Source organism: Gymnogyps californianus, chromosome 14 (assembly GCF_018139145.2).
Source record: "Gymnogyps californianus isolate 813 chromosome 14, ASM1813914v2, whole genome shotgun sequence".
NCBI lineage: Eukaryota > Metazoa > Chordata > Aves > Accipitriformes > Cathartidae > Gymnogyps > Gymnogyps californianus.
The window spans coordinates 7225383-7247856 of NC_059484.1; the positions used below are offsets into that span (position 1 = coordinate 7225383).

The 22474-nt window shown below is 39.0% G+C and overlaps 2 protein-coding genes across 2 annotated transcripts; one reads left to right on the top strand and one right to left on the bottom strand.

Annotated features, from left to right (window-relative positions):
- Positions 1 to 878: 878 nt before the first annotated feature.
- HMMR (hyaluronan mediated motility receptor) lies at positions 879 to 16432 on the bottom strand. Its single transcript, XM_050905232.1, has 18 exons — positions 16372 to 16432; positions 15148 to 15243; positions 14512 to 14588; positions 13523 to 13603; positions 12576 to 12764; positions 12173 to 12259; positions 11536 to 11636; positions 10240 to 10314; positions 9052 to 9230; positions 8093 to 8241; positions 7562 to 7776; positions 6829 to 6945; positions 5841 to 5999; positions 3998 to 4150; positions 3788 to 3887; positions 3363 to 3539; positions 2659 to 2821; positions 879 to 1874 (listed from the first exon to the last, which is right to left on the bottom strand). The coding sequence occupies exons 1-18, from the start codon at positions 16415 to 16417 to the stop codon at positions 1855 to 1857; spliced, it is 2184 nt and encodes a 727-aa protein (XP_050761189.1). The 5' UTR covers positions 16418 to 16432; the 3' UTR covers positions 879 to 1854.
- A 266-nt stretch (positions 16433 to 16698) lies between these two features.
- On the top strand, positions 16699 to 22151 carry NUDCD2 (NudC domain containing 2). Its single transcript, XM_050905301.1, has 4 exons — positions 16699 to 16887; positions 17716 to 17764; positions 19057 to 19208; positions 20166 to 22151. The coding sequence occupies exons 1-4, from the start codon at positions 16699 to 16701 to the stop codon at positions 20247 to 20249; spliced, it is 474 nt and encodes a 157-aa protein (XP_050761258.1). The 3' UTR covers positions 20250 to 22151.
- Positions 22152 to 22474: the final 323 nt, after the last annotated feature.

Genomic DNA, 22474 nt, shown 5'->3' on the forward strand with positions numbered 1-22474 from the left:
TCCTTTTACAGGAAACGGGAGGAGGGCTCTCATTAGGTCAGCCAGGTTGAGGATTCTAGCAGCTCCTCGTTTTACATTTAAACTAAGTACAACCCAAATCTTGCTACAATACAGCGAGACGGATGATCAGAGAAATAATTTCTTGTTAAATTATAATTTTTTTCAATTAAAAAAAAGGTATGTTCCACAACATGAAAGTAATTGATTCCTGCAGTGAATACATAAGTCAGCTGAGCTACCAGCACCAAGGTTTCAGTTTTTAATACATATTTCATATGTGCATGAAACTGGCAAAACCACTTAGACTGAAGTTCACACAAAGCACTCAAAACTTCCCCTTTACTTCCACTCTTTGCTTCTCTCCCCAGGCTGCTCTACATTATTTATCTATATTTTAAAGGTAAAACAAAAATGAACCTTGCTGTAAGGCTAGCATAGTTATTTGCTAGTTTCCCTATTCTTTTGTCAATATAAGCACGCTCTTGATAGCCTAAAAAGGATTTTAAGTGACACTTAGGCAAAACTGCCAATTAAGCTAGAAAGTTTTAAGAATGAAGGCTGTATGAAAAAAGCCAGCACCCATATGCAGGACATTAGTACATACAGTAACAAGAACACAGAGTTCCACATTTCACTTCAGTTCCAGTATATACTTTTGTATTAAGAGAAATTCACGGGAAATGAGAGGATAAGGGAATTGCAGGTTGTATATATCGTACAGTTCAGCTAAATAATGTCTATAAGATTAGAGAATACAGAGTCTTTGAGGCCAGACTGACACTCGGCTCTGTTATGAAGATTTAAGACTAGAACAAAGAACATTAGGTCAATTACACTATGTAATTTGATTTTGGTTTTTATCCTTGGTTTGTGAAGGAAACAGACAAATTCTTTAATTTAAGATTTTTATTGTGCTAAAGCGTTCTTAATTTTAGATACAGCTAAACAGATTCTTTCCACCTAGCCAAAATTCAAGTCTGTACAATGAATGTGTGTACAGTGGGTATCCTCCCACCCAGTTTAGACAAGTTCTGTCGTTATTCCCCATCATGTAGCATTGATCAATTACAACAGCTGGCTACAAAGATATTATGACAATTTAAGAGTCCAGTGAGCACAGCATTCATAAAATAGACATTTCTCTTAAGACACTAATCTTAGCCGCAGTATGCAAACATTTAGGTAAATGCAGTCAATTTGAGTTTCACCAGAAAATCCTCTTCTGAAGATCAACAGCTGCCATATCTAGCCCCACGATTTCAATTAGCATGTCCTGAATATAGATCCCATGAAGAATATCAAAACTAACTGTACAGTCCAATTTTCTACAGTGGTTCTATCTTACGTAGACCACAGAGGAGAAGGGGTCTCTTGGCAGCATTCCTGCCGTTGGTATTGAAGCAACCATAAACAGCAAGATTAATTTAATGTAAAATTGCATACATGAGACAGATGCAAAAAAAAAAAAAAACCTTTCATGAAATCAGATTTCGTTTGTCATCCTTATTCTCCAGTGCTTGTTCACCTTTTCTGAACTTAAGCTGCTCTGTCGAAAACAAACCCAAGCAGCTTCAGCATACAAAAAAAGCGAAACAGTGAACACGTCTCATAGTTCAAGAGTGCAACGATGTTACCAGGAGTCTGGAACATAGTCACCTACAGCTTCGCAGTAAGAGTATAACCAAGCATAGTTTTTCTAAAAATATATCATTTTAGACCATTTCTCTAGTACTCCTACTAATTTGTATTATATACAGCATCCAAGTTCACCTTGAACAAGTAGTCTGTTGAAGTCTTCTGCACTACGTGAATTTATTGGCGATTTATGGTATTTTTCTGAGTACCAAGAAGAGATTAAATTTTGTTTTTATTACCTGCAATGGAAAAATGTTACTAAGTTTGGGTTTTTCACTATTGCTCCCACCACATCGCGTAATTATTTGTCTGCTGCGGAGGGGAGGAAGGCACTCCACTCCACATAACAGGCAAGCCAGAATTTCAGACCCTGGAATATACTGTAAAGTGAAGGTCTGGTCGAGATCTGCACCCTCCCACACTCTCCCCTACACTGCTTCCCTTCGTGCGCCCCTATGCTCTTGCCATCTTTCCCTCCACTCCACATTCATCTGCAGACCTTTTGCATTGTACCTTTATACCTACAGCAGTATAAGGTCCTGCCAGGTAGCAGCTAAAGAACCAGGGCTCAACCCTCTGGCTGAGCCACTTTTACCCCTACCACCCGTGCAGGAGACCCTGCCCATCACCTGATCAGCTGCAATGTGTAAGCTGTATGACAGAAGGAAAATTGTAGGCGATACGCAGTAGCAAAGCAAAGTTCACATCTTGCAAGATCATGCAAACCACCTGATTCCCTGTAACTCACTCCTTCCTCTTCCCCCCTATCAAACACACTTTCTGTTGCCTGACCTGACGTACCGCCTGCTCAGGTCAGGGTGTAAGAAACTGGGCTGGAAAGCACAAGAGCAAACGGTACGCTGAAGGGCCCCGTTGATGCAGCCTTCCAACATCTGCCGTGAAACACAAGAGATGCCGTTCTCCTTTCTTCCCCAAATGCAGCAAACTATGCAAGACTATCATACCTTCTTTGGTTATGTTTAAGAGGTACGAGGAGATGGTTATATCAATATCTCAGCTTACCTTCTTTAAAAGGAGTTTTTTGAGTAATATTTTCCTTGCTATCATGCTGGAAAGCTTTGGATGGATCAAAACGCCTAAAGCCCTGAATTGCATATAGTTGCTCCTGAAGATCTCTCTTGGTTTGCTTTTCTTTTGCTAGCAATGCACGCAGTTTTGAGACATCCTAAAGAAAACATAATACTTGGAAGTTAGATCAAGAACAGGAGAAAAGCCTGCTTGATCTTTTACTGAATTAGCCCTTTTGACTAATACTAAACACAAACATACATACACAATTGTTGGTGGCGTTAAAAAACAAACCAAACCCAAACATACAGGTGTAGAGAAACCAGCACCACTGTATAATTGCTGTATAACACCACTAAGCAGTACGGTAGCCTGAAACTTCCAGGTGCTGCTTTCAGCAGATAGTTTACTAAGCCTAGAATCTCCAAGAGAGCTAAGAAAAACCAACCAAGCTAAGAGTAGGGGTAGTTATTTGCACTGGTGATCCCTCTGTATATCATACATTCAGTCGGAACTAGAACAGCTTCTCTTGCTGTTTCTGGAGGCCAGTGGTTTCTTCTAGTCTAGCTCTTGCAGGGAATTAAAGAACCATAGAAAGCAAGTAGTTTGCAGGATTAATCTATAAATATTTAGAGCAACAAACAAAGGAATCGAGCAAATTAATAACTTACAGATTTCTAACTTTTCATTTCACAAACCTGCTTCAAGTGGATATTCTCTTCCTTCAGCTTCATAACATGCTTGATTTTTTGCTTCTGGTTCTGGTGGCCAAGTAGTTTAGCATATGCATCACTTAGTTTATTCAGTTCTTCTTGGGCTGCACCATGCTCATTTAAGAGCACATTCTTCTCTGCTTCAAATGCATCTAGTTGTTGCTGAAATACATATTTAATCTTTTAGAAATCTTTAAATTAAACATAGCTTTTTACTGAACTGAAATCTACACAGAAAGGTTGGTTTGGGAAGGAGAATAGCTGGCTCAAGGAATAGTAACTTAGGAAACTGTTGCAGGATAAATGCCTTAGAATGGGAAACAGCATGTTTACTTCTCAAGAGTAGAACTTGAGTCAACTGCACAAGTCTTAAGTCAACAGATACTAATAAACACCTACTCATAACACACCTGAAAAGGCTTAGTTTTGTTATGTAAATCTTCATATAGAGTACGCCAGGTCTTTATCTCTTCTTTTAAGCTAGAGGTCACATCTTCATTTATGGTTTTCCTAAAAAGCAAGAAGTGGAGTTTCATTATGTTCATTGTTAGCTCTCAGCACTTCTTCACACTAAAAGTCTGAAGTGCTATAATATGCAGGTTTAGTTTCAGAAAAGTCACCTTGATCCTTCCACTTCAAGTTTTCTTTTCAGATCTTGAGTTTGCTCTTCCAGTTTTTCCTGAAGTTTAGTCATTTGTGCAAGGCAAGACTCTTTCGTTCTCTCTGTTTCTGCTTCTTTTAGTGCAAGCTTTGTCTGGACTTCTAAAAGCATCCTGAGGAAAATAGCATCCATCCTTAATGAACCTGTTTTTGGTTGGTTTTTTTTTTTTTTTTTTTTTTTTTTTTACACTACTCTAAAGCTGAAAACACAAGTAACCATGATTGAAAACCTGCTAGCAGAAAAACTGAAATAAAGGTTTGCACAAACAGTGCTACAAGAGAAGAACAATACAGAAAGCAATCAAGTTCAAGACGTACAATATTTTTAACTTCTATGAGGAAACAAGACATACTTTTGAAGCAAGGAAAGATCATATGTTTCTTATTTATGGCTGTTTAACGCCAGCAGCTTTTAGTGGAAGACACTGAAGTAGTTAGACTTTACACACTGAGGGTTGCTCAAGCAGAAACTAGTCAAGACTGTTCAGTGTGGCTGTACTCAAGGGTTCAAGAACTCTACACCTAAATGCACTGCCTTCCCTCTCCAACCTCGGCTGTTTGTTATACCACCTAGGTGGAGACTAAGAATCCCTTCCCTGCCACACTCAACCTGCAAATCAAACAGGAAGTAACTCTTGAGCTGTTTTTCTTTTACCAGCCCTAATGGAAACCGGAGGCAACATTAAGCAGGTGGGGAGGAAAGAAAGGGCAACATCTTCAGAAGCACAGGTGTTTTAAAATAAGCTGGGGTAAGCAGTAATTGTCCTTTGGACAATCTCAATATACTGGCTATGGGCGAACAAGACAGCAGAAGCATTACAAAACTTTACAGAGGCATTTTATATATCAGCAAAGAGCTAGAGTTGGGAAGATCAGAAATGCCCAAATCAGTTTGGCCAAAACAGCATTTTAATGCAGTTGAGTAAGTAATTTATCCACATGCAACAGTTAAGAAGATTAGAGCATAGCTGTTGATTTAAATCCAGCTTCAACTTCAGAAGCTAGCTAGGACCTACATTAAAAGAAGCTTGGAAGGAAATCTTACAGCACATACACAATATGTTCCATAATGCAACTCACATACAGGCAGTTACCACAGTTGCCTAATACAGGTGATTGTACACTGGGACCTTTTAAGACCAAACTCCCCCACTTCCTCAAATAGTCAGTTACTTGCCCACAGCAAGGGACTTTCTCATGCTCTGCGCAGTGAGCTGGAAGGAGAACATACACCGCTAAGCTGCTGTTAGACAGAGAAACATGTCCTCAGCTAGTGGCCTCAGACAACTTCTTGGGTGTTACTACTTATCAGCTGCACTGTGGTGCTTCATATTAGGCAGAGAGAACACCTTTGTTTACCTCACTGCAGTGCGCTAATTCATGGATGGTCAATTGGCATCTGCCTGCGAGCACAATTTGAGGTGACACGTGGCAAAGGGTGAGCTCTGCCTTAACTATTTGTCTGCCCCTGTGGATCTTATTTGTGGAGCAGTCACTGTAACTGATATTTCTGATAAAGACAATATTCCAACATATTTCAATTAAGTATTTTCCTTTTCCTGTATGTTCCACATAAAGGAAAAAGCCAAAGCAATTGATTGACCAGACCAGTTTTCTAATGCATATAAAGTTAATGAATTTTCTCTGCCAATATTTTCAACCCTCTGCACAGGGAAAAGGAAGAAACTTAAGCTGACACCAAATACCAATTTTATCTGGTAGAGCACCGTGTTAAGTTCTAGTTAAGAAGGCAAGCCTTAGCTGGCATTCTTTAGCTTAAGGAAAAGTTTGTCCATCTAGTACCTTGCACATTCTTCTTTTGCTTTGTTTTTAGTGTATTCTGCTTCCTGAAGCAGCTGTAGATTATCTTGGCCTATTTTTTTTAGGTTGGCAACTTCTTCTTGCAGAGATGTGTTCTCCAGTTTAAGACTGCATATTTCTTCAGCTATTGTCTTCTTGTAGCTGGTATTACAATGCAAATAAGAAAAATCTTGTTACTTTAGGCAAAATACAGATTGGCGCATTGAGGCCTTACAAGAGCAATACAAGCTCATGCTAACAAGTATAAGAGATTTTATAATCTGGAGATATGGCAGTGTTCTGGCACTGATAAATCCAAAGTTAAAAAAAACCCCACCACATTTCCATAAAGCCATAAGCAGTAACATTACGACAAATTCTGTGATACAGGTATTTTCACATTTTGGTAGGTATTTTAAAACGCAAAAGACCTACTGTATCTGAAGCTTATTTTAAAGACCAAAAGACCTACTATCTACAGCTTGCATTGGCAAATATCCCACTGGATCCTTCATGGGTGCCCTGCATACTTAGCAATAACAGTATCACTTTTTAAATACTTCTACAGCCTGAATATTTGAGAGGAAAGATCTGCAAGAACTGTAGAAAAATAACCTTGATTCAGTGCAAGTTTTGAGCCTAAATAAGAAGTCTTTTTGCAAGAGGTTTTAGTGCAAAGAGAACACCATCACTAGTTACAACTCTCACTGAGATTCCAGAGCACTTGAGTATTCTAATTGGTTACACTTTGGAAGAAGAAACATCCGGTTTCCTGAACTAGATACCGAGTATGTTATTACACTTGACTAGTACTCAAAAGGAATAAATGAATTTCTTAATGCCATCAAATACTGCATCACAAAATCCTCTGCTCTAACACTGTACCAACGCTCATACACAGTGTTAAGTACCAAGACACATGAATAAACAGCATATTTTATTGTGATCTTAGAGATAATCCCCGTCCTAGATCTTAATGAAACTTAAATACCTTTCAAACTCAGCAACAGTCTTTCCAAGTTTACACAATGTATTGCTATGCTCTTCTTGGATTTGCAAAACAGCATTGCTGTGCATTTCCTTGATTTGCTCCAACTCAGCATTCTTCCTGAAATAAAAATTCAGCATTCCACGCTGGAGATAAGTATGTTTGAACATTACCAAATGCTGTTATCAGTTACAGAAGGCTTGCAGTTGCAGCAATAAATTAATTGTGACAAACCAGTAACTTCTCTGCCACAGCTTCTGAAGTATTAAAGCACAATCTTCACAGCAGGTTTAACTAAGCGTTTCCCCCTCCCCTTATTTTCCAAGATGGCTATAGAATAGATTGAACACCTAATAGTAAACTTCCAATACGTGAAAGGAAGAAACAACTTGCTTGAAAATCTTTCCTAGTCACTGCCCTCTCCAGGGCAGAAACATCCAATACAACACACATGCAGCTTACCCTTCACAGCAACATCATATTACTGGCATTTCAAGCAAGTCTCAGCATGCTAATTAAATAGTTTTAAATTAAGACAATATAAAACTGATTCAAGTCATTACTGATAGTGATTAGATCTAATCACTATCAATAATCAACAACCAGGAAGAAACAAGTTTAGATCCGTTCAGGTCTCTTTAAAACCTGAATTAGGCTCAGAAGCTTTGTTTATACTACTGATTTAACATTTTTTCCCCTCTCAAAGCTTTAGAATCAGAAAGTTTATTTCACAAACCCTTTCAACTTTACTTCCATCTGTGCAAGTTCAAGAGCTTGAGATTTGATTTCTTGTTCCAAGCGCTTCACCAACTTTTCAGCTTTCTTCTCCTTAGCATGTAATTTATTCAGCTCATTCATTGTATCATTCAGCTCTTCTTCAAGAAGACGTCTCTCACTTGTCACCTCATCTTGAAACTCCAGTAACTTCTGGTGCATTGATGCAGATGACTCCTGCACGCCAGAGTACCACAGATTTTAAAACTACCAGTACTTTTCTAGATATTAAAGGCTAATTTGCAGTGTTCAAACTTTAAAGCACAAGAATAAGGTCAAACCTACAGGAAGAACCAAAACACCCATCATACCAGCTATGAGTCTTAGAGCTATTGGACCACACACAGTTTCTGCTGGCCAGCCCTCACTTGTACATTCCACAGATTAGACTGTTACTAATGCAGCAACCTCACGTGTAACCAAAATCAGAACCTTTAGTGCCAGTCACTGGGATTAGAGTCTATTTTTGGACTAATTTATAGTCTGTATTTACCTTCTCTTGCTGCAGCTGAGAGACCATCTCCTCATGTTTCTGAAGCAGTTTTTGGTGTTCTTGTTCTTCTAAGCCAATTTTTTTTTTCAATTCTTCTGTTTCAGCATTCATACTGAGGAATTTTCCTCTGGTCTCAGACAACTCTTTCTCTGCATAGAGGAATTGTCAATATAACATCAATTCCCTTCTGTCTTCAAAGAACTACAACATCTATTCTTCGTAGTACTTCCATTCTAGCTTTAAAGTGAGTTAGGCAAGGGGGGGAACCAAAACAAAACCACATTTTTAACCCATCTGGAAACTCCTCAAAATTGGCTGAAAGTACACCACTTCAAAAATAATTCTAACAACAGGAATCTTTAGATCAAGCAATTAGCCTTCATCAGAACAGCAGTGTGGCTGGGGAAAAACAACTAAATGATTTCCCCAAAGGTTCTTCCACATAGTACTAGCACATACAAGCCAACTGGCACACAGAGAACTGAGTACCAGTCACAGGCTGCAGAGTTGCTGGTTTTGGGGGAGAGGTGGAAAGAGGTGAAGAAGGATTCCTAGACACATTCCCAATACCTCAACCTTACGCACCTTACGCACAAGCTGCTAACAGTGAATTGAGACAGTTTCATACTGCTTCTCAATGAAGAGTAAGGAACAAGTAATTTGTGTTCACCTTTCAGATTATAGCCATTCCTACTATGTAAACAGTTTCTATTCTATACTCTCTACCTTAGTAACCCTCCATGGAAATACAAATTTAGACTTAACAGATGTCAGATTCAAGGTAGTTTCCATAATTGTTAGAAATATGCCTAGCTGTTTTCAGCTGGAGCTCAGAGACGTAACTTTTAACTGGGAACAAACCAGTCTAAATTGACATTTTAGAACAAACCTATTTGAGGTGCTTTAAGAGATGTCAGTGATCCCACACATGCAAACAGCATACAAGCACTAACAATTACCTTTTTCTTGTTGAAGCAATCGACATCTTTCATTAAGTTCTTTTATCAGTTTAGATGATTGTTCCTCTTTTGTTTTGAGGGTATCCCTCAGGTTCTCAATATCTTGGTCTTTCTTTATCAGCATCTCCTCCATCTGGGCAACATCTAGTTTGTATTTCTCAACTGTTTCTGCAACACTACTGTAGGAGAAAATTCAGGCATTTGTTACCAGTAAATTTTGTTTGTAAGCTTACACTTCAGCACAAAGGAAAAATGCTTAGGACTGTTGGTTTCCAACAGGAAAACTGCCTTCACCTACTTTCCCAGACACAAGTTTTTGCACATTAATACAGGTTAATTAAAAGCATTTTAACACTGATGTTTTGTTTTAAATGAAACATACAATCACACAAAATATAAAGGTTTGATTAAAACAGAATTAGTCACTATAATTGATTTACAGATGACTGCTACATCCAGTTTTTTTACAAAGCTGAGTTTTCACAGAAAAGCATACACATTAATAAACCAGCTTTTACAAGAATAAGCAGAATCTTAACATAGCCAGTTAATGAGGTATCTCTTAATGAGTAAAATGACAGTGGTGGATACGGTGAAGAGTGAACTAGTTAAATTTAAATACTTTTGTATTTTCACCATGTTCTGGGCTAGGGACACATTACTGTGAAGACTGGTTAGAGTTTCAATCAGTTACAAAGAACTGGAATAGTAATTTTTAGAATCAGACTGATGCTCAAACATACATAATTCATCACAACTCTTAAATGCAAATCGGAGTATTGTAAAGTTCACCGGAAGCCAAGATTGAGGAGTTTTTTTGCCCTACTGTACATTGTTTTACAAGCGAGGGCTAAAAGACATTACTGCCAGTACCTTAGAGGAAAAGGATTTAGCTTGATTTATGGACAAATAACTCAGGCTAAACACATGATTTTAGGACCCCGATACAAAACTCTTCCGTAGTACTGCTTAGCCCAGAAAAGCACAGAGACATTTAGAAAGATAATTAAAATAATATCTTATGACTCCTTTCCATTGTGTGGAAAAATATCTGATTTCTTTTCCTCCTCTATTTTAATACTGTTAAACAGAAATATTGCCAAGGTTCTACTTCACCAGTCATAAACGAGGCTTAGTTTTACTGCCTTTTAACTTACCCAGTCCAACTCAAGAACAATTTGTTGTTACCTGAGCTCTGTGATATATTCCAGGAGTTTTTCAGTGTCAGACTTTTCTTCAACTTTCTCTCTCTCAGTAGCAGACCTAAAACCAGAAAGTTTTCATGATGGATGTATTTAAACAAATTCATAGCTACTTGTAAGCTACTTGTTTACAGATAAGCAAGTAGAAACAAGCCATTGAATCACGACTTAGTAGTAATACATATTTTAATAATCCAGTTTGGCTGACAAACTGGTATTGGCTCTAAGAGGTGATTCTACCCTCTTTTGATACTTGTTCCATATGGTCTTCTCAGTTGCAGTAAAGATGCTGAGACGTATACTGTCACAAGCAAGTACGCTAGAACAGCTGCATTAGCTAGACAAATTACCATTTCCTCCCTTTGTGAATTGCACTACCTGCATTATTAGCTTTGTGTATTTTAACTCTAATGTAAGTATAAAAATTCTGCTCATATTTGAGCACTTGCGTGTTAAGTAAATGCAGAAAGCGTAAAAAGGATGCTGCAGTGACGATCATGCAAAATTGACATAAAATATACCTTATAAGTTCTTCCTTCCTAGGTTGCCATCCTCAGAAATAGCCTATATGTTAGCGCACTGATCCTGTGCAGCAAATGACATTATTTGGGCAGAACAGAAAGTGTTGATTTGGAACTCTCTCTTCCTACATACAGTTGCTTAAGCCAAGACACTTTGCAGTTGCCTACCTTCAGAGAATGTGCCTACTATGAAGCAACTTTGAAGGCACCACAACGGCTCTTCAATACACTTAGCTGGAGAACACACATGTGTCCATCAAATCTGTGTCAAATGCCTGGCTGCTGAACTAGGATCTCAACTCCTTGTCCAATGCTTTTTCGTTCTTGCTTATTCCTAACTTACTACTCTAACGGGCCAGACACTGAAGTATCCAATCGACATGAATGTCTTGCTCCAAGATGAATAACAATTCTTTTCTCAAGACACATGTCTTCCCTCCCCACCCCATACCCAAGAAAGCTCCACCCATACCACACTGGAAGACACAGGGTTGAGATTACATGGTTTGTCTTTTGGAAAAAGGTTAGATACACTAGAGGAACAATATTTTGTATGTTCATTTTATAAGAATACAGCAGTTCCTAAAACTTCATTCCATCAAATTTATTCCAGGTTACAAATACTAATAATTTCTGTTCCTTCTCAGTACGGAGACGGCCTGCGTTTTCCCTAAACTATGTGCTTACAATAAGGTATAAGCATGTAAGCACAGCTAGATGATATAATGTCATCTAAGTCAATTCCCTTCCTTACTACTTACAGTTTTTCTTCTAACTGTGCTACTTTTCCTTTTGAATGCTCTAGATTCCTTTGCGCTTCCTGCAGCTTCATTTCCATGTCTTCCTGCTTTGCAAGTGCAGTCTGAAAAAAAAAAAAAAAGCACAAATATTACCACCAAAATGAGATTTAGTAAAAAAACAACTGTTGTCTAAGAGACAGTGGTAAACTGAAATGAATTCACAACTACAATTTAATGATAGCACTTGCTACTATGCTAAATGTGATTCAAAGTATCCCTCTGTAAAGATATTAGCCATTTGTTAAAACAACAATAACCACCCCCACTTGAAAAATGCAAACATGTAGAAGAGCTTCAAACTACACTTAGGACCACTGGTTTTCAAAGAAATTAATAGTCTGACCAACAGATTGATGTTGTAACAGAGGTATTACTAGGCTTCCTTACTTGAACTCAGATTTACTCTGCACATCAACAGCAAAATCAACAACATTCATTGTTTGATCTTTCTTTCTCTATTTTCACTTTGCAGAAAGTAGAAGAAACTACCGAGTTGAGGACAGAAACAACACATGATCTGCAGTTCTGTGGTAAGCCCTTCGTTGTCTGTTCCTGAACAGCTCAGAATTACTATCCTGTGCAGTGCAAATGGTCATACCTTTTCCTTAGCATCCCTCTTGTTTCTGAGCTTCATTAACTCCATGCATAGGCTGCTCATTTTCTTCTGCACGCCATCTTCAGACAGCTTATTAGAGATGAATATAAAACCACTAAGCATAACTTCTTCATATGAATTACTCTTCACACAATCTTTTAAAAGCGTCCCCCTCCCACCCACAACACTTATCTCTACCCATCCTTGAGATGGATGTTAACAGGTCCCGCTCTGACTTTAAACAGAAGCGCACAAGATCCCAAACCAGACATGCTCTATCCCTCTGCCAATGAAGGGGCATGGGGAACGTGAAAACAGATGCTGATCAGCAACTAAAGTTTCCTCTTGCCCAGGGGGCTTAATAACAGCAAAGGCAAAGCAAATATGCACTTATTTGTCTGAATACCTTTGACTTTAGTAGTTCATTAGTTCTTGTTAGTTCCAGAAGCTGTTTTTTTAGGCATGCAACATTTGCCAAGAGAGATGTTTTCTCCTGAACTGCAGCACTCAGCTTCGCTTCAATCTTAACAAAATCCTCATCCAGAGCCTGAAGTTTTTTATCCTGCTCTCCACGCTCTCTCACTAATGCACGAATCTAAAACAAAAGAGGTATTTTCTTTATTTCCTACTCTTATTCTTCTTAAATAACATCATTAGTCTCTCCAAGAAAACCACAGGCATAAACTAAGTATTCAAACTGTATTAACTTTCTTTCAGAATATAAATCTTCAACTCTGTCATTCATAGGAAAGGAGACAACAGAATCACCACAATTCTCTATTATTAAACACACCACAGATTTGCAGTCCTAGCATTTAATCTGACTTATTTTATGCTACTGAGCCAGTACAACATGTTAAAGTTAGAATAGTCTTAGCTTCAGCTTGCAACAGAAGCCAACTCTCCTCTTTGGCTGCGGAATAGAAAGACAGAATCTGACATTTGAGACATGAGGCATAGATTCATACACAGAAGTGTACTGATAAGGAAAAGCTAGCTGCCTCTTAAACTTTAAAATTATGTCAATTACTAAACAAAAATCTCATCAAACAGTTGTTAAATAAAACAGAACTTTTTTATGGTAGAGAACATAGGACTTGGATCTCCTTTTTTTTAAAAAAAAAGTCTGGCTGCATAGCTGTTCACAATCAGTAGGAATTAATGTAATTCCATTAACAAACCCAATGCTTTCTACATACCATAACATTTGATAATCTCTGCTCTGCACAGAGCTGTTTGCAAACTACTTGTATGCTATGTTATGCAAAAGAGGCTAATTTTACCAGCTTGTATTTTTTATTATGGTAAGTGGGAAACGTATTACAGAATTGCACTCACATAGTGTATTCATACCTCCTTCTCCAGTGTCTTCTGTTTCTTTTTCTCTTTCATGAGGATAAGATCTTTTTTAGGCTTCAGAGTCGCATTAGCTGGCTTTTGAAAACAGATGTATTAGAAATATTTAAACTGATCTCTAGCTGCATACTAGTTTAACAACACAATTAAATATAAGAGTGGATGCCTTCATATAGACAATACTATTAAAGGTACCCCCCCCCCCCAAATAAAAAGCAAACCTCTCTCTCCCACACACCAAATAAAAAGTAAACATCTCTCTCCCACACACCAAATAAAAAGCAAACATCTCTCTCCCACATATAGGGCAGACAAGTATCAGGTTAAGATGGGTTTTACCATTGTACTTTCTCATAAGCATTACTCTGAACAGACAGCTCATAACCATTGTGACAGGAAGGAGATTAAGAAAGTTTGAGACATTAGCACCCCCTACGCTCCATAAACACTTTAATCTCTTAACCACAGGTTGGTTTGCAGAATTTCATCCTACCTCATGAGCACCAGTAAACTAAATTAGTAAGTTAGTGTTACCATTTTTCAACTTCTTAAGCTATGCATCTTCAAATCCACATCCTCACACATTGCACTGAGAACCTGATATGCAGTATCATCCCCTTTTTGTTTCTTTTACCACTAGGTTTCTACTCTGCCCTGTCCACCATATGAAAACAGAAACATGGTCTTCTTAAAAGAAGCAGCCGCACCATCATTACATGGTGAGCAAAAGGCAAAAAACCCCAACATTGTAACACCAAAGACAACAAGCCATTCTGTAGTCCCAAGTAATCATCACACGATTCCCAAAGATACTGCAGTTTCATTTTTCCTTCTTAGTTACTAAGGAATACAGGCACAATAACGTCTTTCATAGTTTACCCAGGTAGGTTAACAGTAATTGTATAAAGGGGCTACATGATTTAACCAGTCACAGTGAGGTTTAGCTAGAATTTAACAGCGCTACAGACACCGCAGAAGAGTCTTACTGTTGATCCGAGAGACACAAGTCTCCTTCCAGTTACAGGGGTAGGTGCATTGTTCTCACTGTTCAGATTTGTCTCACCTGCAGAAGGATGCAGAAAGGAATGGTGAAGGAAGAGGGTGTGCATGCACACAGTGAGGGAAATGTAACCAAACTAGATGAGGTTAATTGACTTTTTATACAAAAGACAGAACACCACCTGATTATGAGACTATCCACTTCACAACCCTATGCCAGCTGTTTTCTCACTGCAATCAGGCAGTTCAATATTAGTCATCTGGGCACTGGACAGTTTAGAGAGAGACTGCCAGATCACAGGCAGTTTTGAGAACTCAGCTTCTGCCAAGTTTCCCCCCCACCATCCAGATCCATGCTGTCAGTTTTCAACAGAGGGATGCTTTATATCTGAAAAGCCCATGAAAGTATCAATAAAACCAAGGTTAATGAAGTAGTTAAATCATTTATTTGATCTCCAGAGGTCCCCCTAATTAGCAGAAGTCACATATAAAGCTATTTTTGGAAGATTCAGTTAGACAATTTCTAAACAAGAACAAAGCAGTAACAGCATATAAGCACTAACAATTGTAGCATTCAAAGATATTATACCATTGTGTTCTGTGCAACTTTTATGACTACTTACTCTTCTGTTTCCTAACCCGTTGGCATGTTTCGGAGGACAGAGAACTTTTCAGTGCGTCTGAAGATTTATCATAGGATCCTCGCAGTAGGGTACATACTAGAAATGAGATTTTTGGAACAGCAGAGAACTATTAAGGTAATGATAGAGTTTTCAACTTCAATGAGTCGAGGCTGATAACACATCTAAGTTAAATCTGCTTAAAAAAAAAACCAAGCAACCAACAACTGGAGTCTCAGTTCTCCTCATCCTCCCCATAAATGTGAAGAAAATATACAGCACACATGGTGGGGGAAAGGGTTGTTTTATTACACTGCTAATAAAATTAGAAACTGTGATTTGCATATACAATATTGCAAGGCATCTTATTAGCGATAGCGCATTAACTTCCATAAAGAAAAAACCCAAATGGTTAGAGGATTTTAATGCTAATTGGTGAAAAAGCCAGTCTAAAGTGTTAAAGGATAAAAAGCAAACTTAACTGGCTTTTTTTAAACATCTCCTTCCACTTTAGAAGAGACTACTTAGATCTTATCAAATGCCAAACTTTTCCTCCAAAGAACTGTTACTTAAACTTTCATTAAAAAATTAATTTTTAAAAAAAAATCAAATAATTTTAAGGGAAACAGCAGACAGAAACAAGATGGCTACAAATTCTTCATACAATTATCATTACAGTCAGGTGGTCTCAAGCCCAGTAAATGCTTATCTACTTGCTTCAGCTTTCTGCAAATGAGAGAAACTTCATTTGAGAACAGGTAACGGTAGCAGAGAGGCATTCAGCTACAGCCAAACACTCAATATGAGAAACTTTTACATTAGAAAGTGCTCTCAGTAGCAGTACTTCAGTTGTGACTAGTTCTGTACATTTCTCTCGTAGTTTTGTACCACGATATCAGAAGGCTAGCAAATCCTGGTTTGTCACCGTTTTATTTACTACATATATATATATGTTCAGTGCTATATTTAGTAGCCGTTTACCTACGACCCGGATTCGACCTGAAGTCGGAATTTTTTTCCTCAAAAGGAGACTCCTACAAGGGCTTAGACAAGAGGTCCTCCAACGTGCTGCTACAGGCAACTCCCCTCACAGGGGGAGTACAGGCATAAGGACTGGGACACGGTGAGATAACCGCAGGCCGGTCCCCCTTCCCTCTGGCACTACTACGAAGGGCTCGGGCTCCCTCCCCGCCGCCACCCGCGGACCGAAGACCGCCGCGCACGTACCGGAGCTCTCGTTGAAGCGCCGGAGCGGAGCCCTGGAGAAGGCCATGGCAGCGGACAGAGCCCGGCGCGGCGCGGCCCCCTCAGCATTCAAAGGGACCAACGGCCACCACCACGCGCCCCGGGCAGCCAATCACCTCCTCCCGTGAGAGGCTCGCTCAGCCAACCAGCGCCCCTGGCACGGAGCACGCGCACCGCCGTTCCAGCGAGGTGCTTGGGGCGGGTGGCTAGCCGCGGCGGGGCTGCGCGCATGCGCAGGGCGCGCCGCACACGTCCGGGCAGGGAGGGGGGGAGCTGAGGTGCCGGGGCGGTGCGGGGCCGCCGTCTCCCATGTCGGCTCCCTTCGAGGAGCGGAGCGGGGTGGTGCCCTGCGGGACGCCCTGGGGCCGCTGGTACCAGACCTTGGAGGAGGTGTTCATCGAGGTGCAGGTGCCGCCGGGCACCCGGGCTAAGGACGTCCGCTGCAGCCTGCAGAGCCGGCACATCGCGCTCTCCGTGCGCGGCCGGGAGGTGCTGCAGGTACCGGCCGCCCCGGCGGGGGGCGGGGGGAGGCGCGGCCCGGGGGCGGTGGGGCAGCCCAGGGCGCCGCCGTGTGAGGGAGGGGGCGGCGGGCGGCGAGCCGCGACCCGGGCCCGGCGCGGGGGGCCGCGGGGCGCCGGGGGCTGCAGGGAGCTCCGCTGCGTCCCGGGGCGATTAGAAGACCTCTCTGCCGTGTTGCGCTCTTTTTTTTTTTTTTCTTCTTTAAATACCTAGACTTTGATAAATTATAAGTGGAGTTTATTAGAAACAGCGCTCTCGAACTGCACGATCTTTTAAAGACGATGGGAAAAACAAAGACAACAAATTCACGTGGAGTGGCGTTCTTCTGTTGTAGGGATTTGGGCAGTGTTTAAGCGCATAGCTTCGCTCACTGCTGAAAGCCAAAAAAACCAGATCAAAAGCAGATTTACTTTCACATTGGTAATGAACAATTCTTTGTAGCATAATGTATATACATTGCAGCATAGCTGTACGTTACCCTTGGCAGAAACACTGGCATTTTCATGGCAAGTCTATTAAAAATGGCATTACCGTCTAAGAAACACAAGTCCTTTCAATGAATTGAGATACTGAAACAGGGACAGGTATATTTACTGTATCGAATGCTTCCTAAGAAAAAAAAAGTTGTGTAACAAAAAATAATTTTTTGATAGTCGATGTGTAAGTCTATATTTATAGGGCCGGATCACCCTGTTCATTTTCAGTAGAAAACAAGAAGGTGAGTTGGGAGTAAAACTTCACAATTCAATATGAACGGGATACTGAACGGGTTTACCTGGTTTGTAACATTGTACGTGTCTTTTGCAGGGTAAACTTTTTGACTCTACAATAACTGATGAAGGAACATGGACGTTAGGTAATAACCTACATCTGAAATGACATTATGAGGGCAGTAGAACTTCTCAAAGTATGCTGCAGAAGAGTTTTAATGGGAAAGATTACTTTCTTCCCTGTACGTAGCTTTGTAAAAAAGACAAGCATTATTGCCAGACTAAGGAAGTGAGGTAGTACAAAAGCCCTAGAGATGAAGGGTAATGGGAAAGTGCCGTATCTTGGAAGCTGGTAGTCAGTGGATTACTTCCATATAGTGAGAAGTTTTTTGAAAACTCATTAAAGCTGGACAATTATGGTACAGTTATGTGGTCTGTGCCTCTCCATAATTGTTACTTTTCTTGTTTTTTCTCCTTCTCTTATGCATTATATTTTTGGGATAGGTGACGTTATATGCATTAAATTTTTGGGATGAGTGACAAAACCGACAGTCCAAGAGAATCAGAAAGCAATCTAAAAATCACACTAAGGTACCTACAGATAATGAGCAAAAAAAGCTTCTCTGATCGTTACATCATAAATATTGTAAAATGGTCAGAATACTTTAGGTTTTCTCAATCATATTTGTGGACTGTGCCTCTCACTTAATGTTTTCCTGTGATGGATTTTGGTTTCCATTCAATATTTATTCTAAATATTGATTAATAATTCAGTAACTTAAACATGAAAACTAGAAGTGTAAACAAACATTGTGAAGTGAAGCCTACTCTTTTCCAGTATGCAAATAATCTTCAAAATACACTTTATAATGCTGTATTTATTCAATTAAGTAGAATTAAACATCCTACATGTTACCTTTGAAATGTACTTCCAATATTATTGTCTATACGCATACTATCTGTGTTTAAATAAATGGATTATACCTCCATATGTCGCTAAAACTTAGTTCTGGCTTTTCTTGGTAATAACTGTCTGTAAAGCCTGACCTCACGTCCTTCATTATTGCCTTAGCTGAGGTGTATATATTCATAGATTAAATTTTTTCTCCGTTGTGAACCTCTCTAAAAGGTTAGTTTATGTATGTTTGCAATAGAAGTACTTATGAACTGTGTTTTAATCCATTAAAACAGCTTCAGCATTTTACAGGCCAGAAAGGGGAGAGATGGCTGTATAGGCTATCTTTGCTTCAGCCTTTCTGTTTCTTGTTAATGTTTATTTATTTATCAATCACCCTGTTGGCATTGGCATTAGGAATATAAATTACTTCACCAAAAAAGTCCTGTGCTTGTTAATGGTGAATTCACCAAAACAACAAAAAAGATTAGCACATAGGACTGAGTTTAATGGTTGGTTCATGTGTCTGTTTTCATTCAACAGAAGACAGGAAGCTGATACGAATTGTTCTAATGAAGACAAATCGAGATGCTGGAAATTGTTGGACGTCTCTGTTAGAAAATGAATATGCTGCTGATCCTTGGGTGCAGGACCAGATGCAAAGGAAACTTACCCTGGAGCGATTCCAAAGAGAGGCAAGTTAAAGGACCATAATCACTCCTTGTATTTTGTGTTTGCACACAGAGGTTATGGCCATGAAAGCTGAGCAAAATTGTTCTGCTGTCCAGTGCCACGGAAACATATACTGTAGTTCAATACATATGGAATGCTTACGAGGCTTTATCAGTGTACTTTCAAGAGATTATTCTGTCCGTAGTCTGTCTGAGGGTTTTGTGAAAAGTTAAGATGAGTTTGGGGGGGCGTATTGCTGTTTCAGGGTTTGTTGCGTAATACTAACAACTTCTCACTTAAATTAGGCTACACACAATTTCTATTATTATCTAGAATTATGACATAGCCATATTTACAACAAACTTCTAACATCAAGCTCTATTGAACATGTTTGTTTATAACATCAGATGATGTGGAACAGTTAGCTGGAAAATATTTTCCTTGCCCTTTTAATAAAAAATGCTTAAAATGTTTTGGTACACCTTTAGCAGGCAGCCATTCCTATGCACGTCTGCAGTGTTGTAGAGTTACAACTTGTTACTTAACAGCTGAATCAGCACACAACATACCGCAATAAAGAACATCATTTTTATGAAACTTGTTATCCAGCATGGCAGGTACTTATATTTTCAAATGGTAATTTCAAAGGACACCAGAAGCCAAAAATTTTTCTTAAACTTTCCTTAATATTTCTTTACTGGGAGATCTAACTGCTTGCCAGATTGAGAACAGCATTACAGTCACTTCAGCAGTAGGCAACCAAACTGTGACAATTCAAGGTTTATTTGTTGATGCGTTTTCCAAGAATTTCAGCGCCATGACAAATGGATGACAAGTTGATCATTATATGTCCTTGTTACAATGGCAGAATATGAACAGAAAGTTTTGGGCTTTGTATTTGTTGGTTGGTTGGTTGGGGTTTTTTAAACATTTTTATTATCAATACTCTATCTATTAAACTTTTCTCTTACCTCCATCAGAACCCTGGATTTGACTTCAGTGGGGCAGAAATTTCTGGAAATTACAGCAAAGGAGGACCAGACTTTTCTAGTCTTGAAAAGTAAACTGTTTTTTTCTGTGTTCCTTGAGATGAATTACACATTACACTTAAGGACTGGAATTATGTAACTGGTGAAGGCTTCAGTGATCTCTTCAATGGATTGTTGTCAAGTAATTACTTCAGTGAAGAGAGAAGATCTCTTCCAGTAGAACGAAGACAAAGTGTTACCAGCTGATTTATAAGCTGCGATAACTTTCTAATACTAAGGGACAAACTATAGAGAAAGGTGTACACAAAAAAGTAACATCTTTAAGCAGAATGTGGGGTTTGGGGTTTTGGGTTTTTTTTTTAGAAACACCATAGTAAACTAGTCAGTTATAAATATACCACTTGTCTTTATGCAAGAATATCTTATTCATCGTTGAAAAATAGATGTTATAAGCAAGATATTTCATATTTTCTCTTAACTTGCAACAGGAAGGATATTAGGATGGCTACAGTTACACTTTCCCTCTGTAGCAGCCCTCTGAGAACTCATAAATGTCATTCTAAAAAAGTGATTTAAATAAAGAAACTACTGCATCTTGCCTCAAATAAGGTTTTGCAATCCGCTGTGCTGTCAAATACAGCACTAATGATTAATACTTGCTACCAGGTAAGCGATACTAGAAAACTGAAAGGTCAGGTGAAAGTCTGGATATAAATAATTTTATGTGTTAATGTAATACAGCATTTCAGTATAAATATTTAAGATTTTGAAAGTAAGAGAACATAATGACTTTTGAAAGGAATAGGAAGTCCCTAAGTAGGAAATGGTATCTTGCATCTATTCATGACCAACATATAGCACAAGTTGTTGATAGTATATCTAAGAAGCTGTAGATTTTTTTAGATACAGTTTTAAATTTAATAGCCACATTTTAAACTTAGCTGTTGCATGACATAGTATTTTGCATATGCTAGTTATGTATCAGGAATTTTCGACTCATTGTTAAGGATGCTGCTGAGAAGCACTCCAGCCACAGCATTATACAGGCTGAAGGCTGTGTCAGACTGACAGAGGAAGAAAACACGATTGCCAAATCGGATTGTATTCTGAACACTGAAACTGAAGTCCTAAGCAGCAGTCTCACTGGAGATAAATTGCCAGCAGCTGTCCATCATATTGCTGAGCCTTATTTCTAAAATTGTATCATTGTTTCAGTTGGCATATGGCAAAAATAAAGCATTAGTTAAGAATGCTTTCATTTTAATTATATCCACTGCCTTCTTGTTGTACAAGCAAGCATTAATACTCCTGAAATGATCAAGTGTGCTCCTTCTACCCATGTCATCTTTACAGAATGTAAAGTAAGTCCATACACTGTGCTTGGGTTTTAGAGAACTTGCCTTGCTTTACAAAGGAAAGTAGTGTGGTATCAAATGCTGATTTATGGCCATCAAGTTTTGTATCTATCTTTACCATGATCCTAGTATAGAAGGTGGATGGTATAGTTAAGAAATGAACGAGACTGCTGCAAAAGTAACTGAAGACAGAGGGAAGATAGAAAACAGTTAGTGTTGCATCAAAATGCTGAAGTACTATACAGTGAAATAGTATTTTTTGTTACAGCAGTTGGTTTTCAGAGGATGGTTTTGTATGTCTTTTGCTTATAGCAGAAGTTTAGAATGGCATCTGACACTTCAGTGCATGAACTTACATTTACTATATGCACTTTCAAAGCTAAACTTTATTCCCATATTTTCTGCTTTATGAAGTAGCATGAGAGTCATCCTATAGCTAAGTCCAAGGCTGATGTCAAGGAAAGAGGACAACTGTGAAGTATGTATTCAGGCAACATGACTGAATTGTTTTAAGAGGAAGGGTTTGAACTACTTGGTTAGCTACTTCTATTGTCTACTGTAAGTTACAGACCTCCAATTTTGGAAGACTCTAGATGAAAATAAAAAGATATTGATGCTATGACTTTCCTTAATTAGTATCTACTCAGTTCTCAGTCTATACTTTAACAAACGGTGCTTTTTGTTCCATCTCACGACAGTCTCACGGGGATTCAATCCCTTGCTTCTTAGACAAACAGTAACAGGTATTTGACAGATGCATAAATTTGAGTATGTGATATAGTATCCAGAGCAACCCGCTCTATAGGAAGTAATCCTGTGCACTCATTCAGAGTGCTCCTCTGCTGTGTAAATGAATGGAGGACCGCGTGCTGGCATTTTTTCATGCATCTGGTTCAAGATCAGCTCAGAGTAATGCCACAGCATTGCTCTCTTTATCAAAAGGAC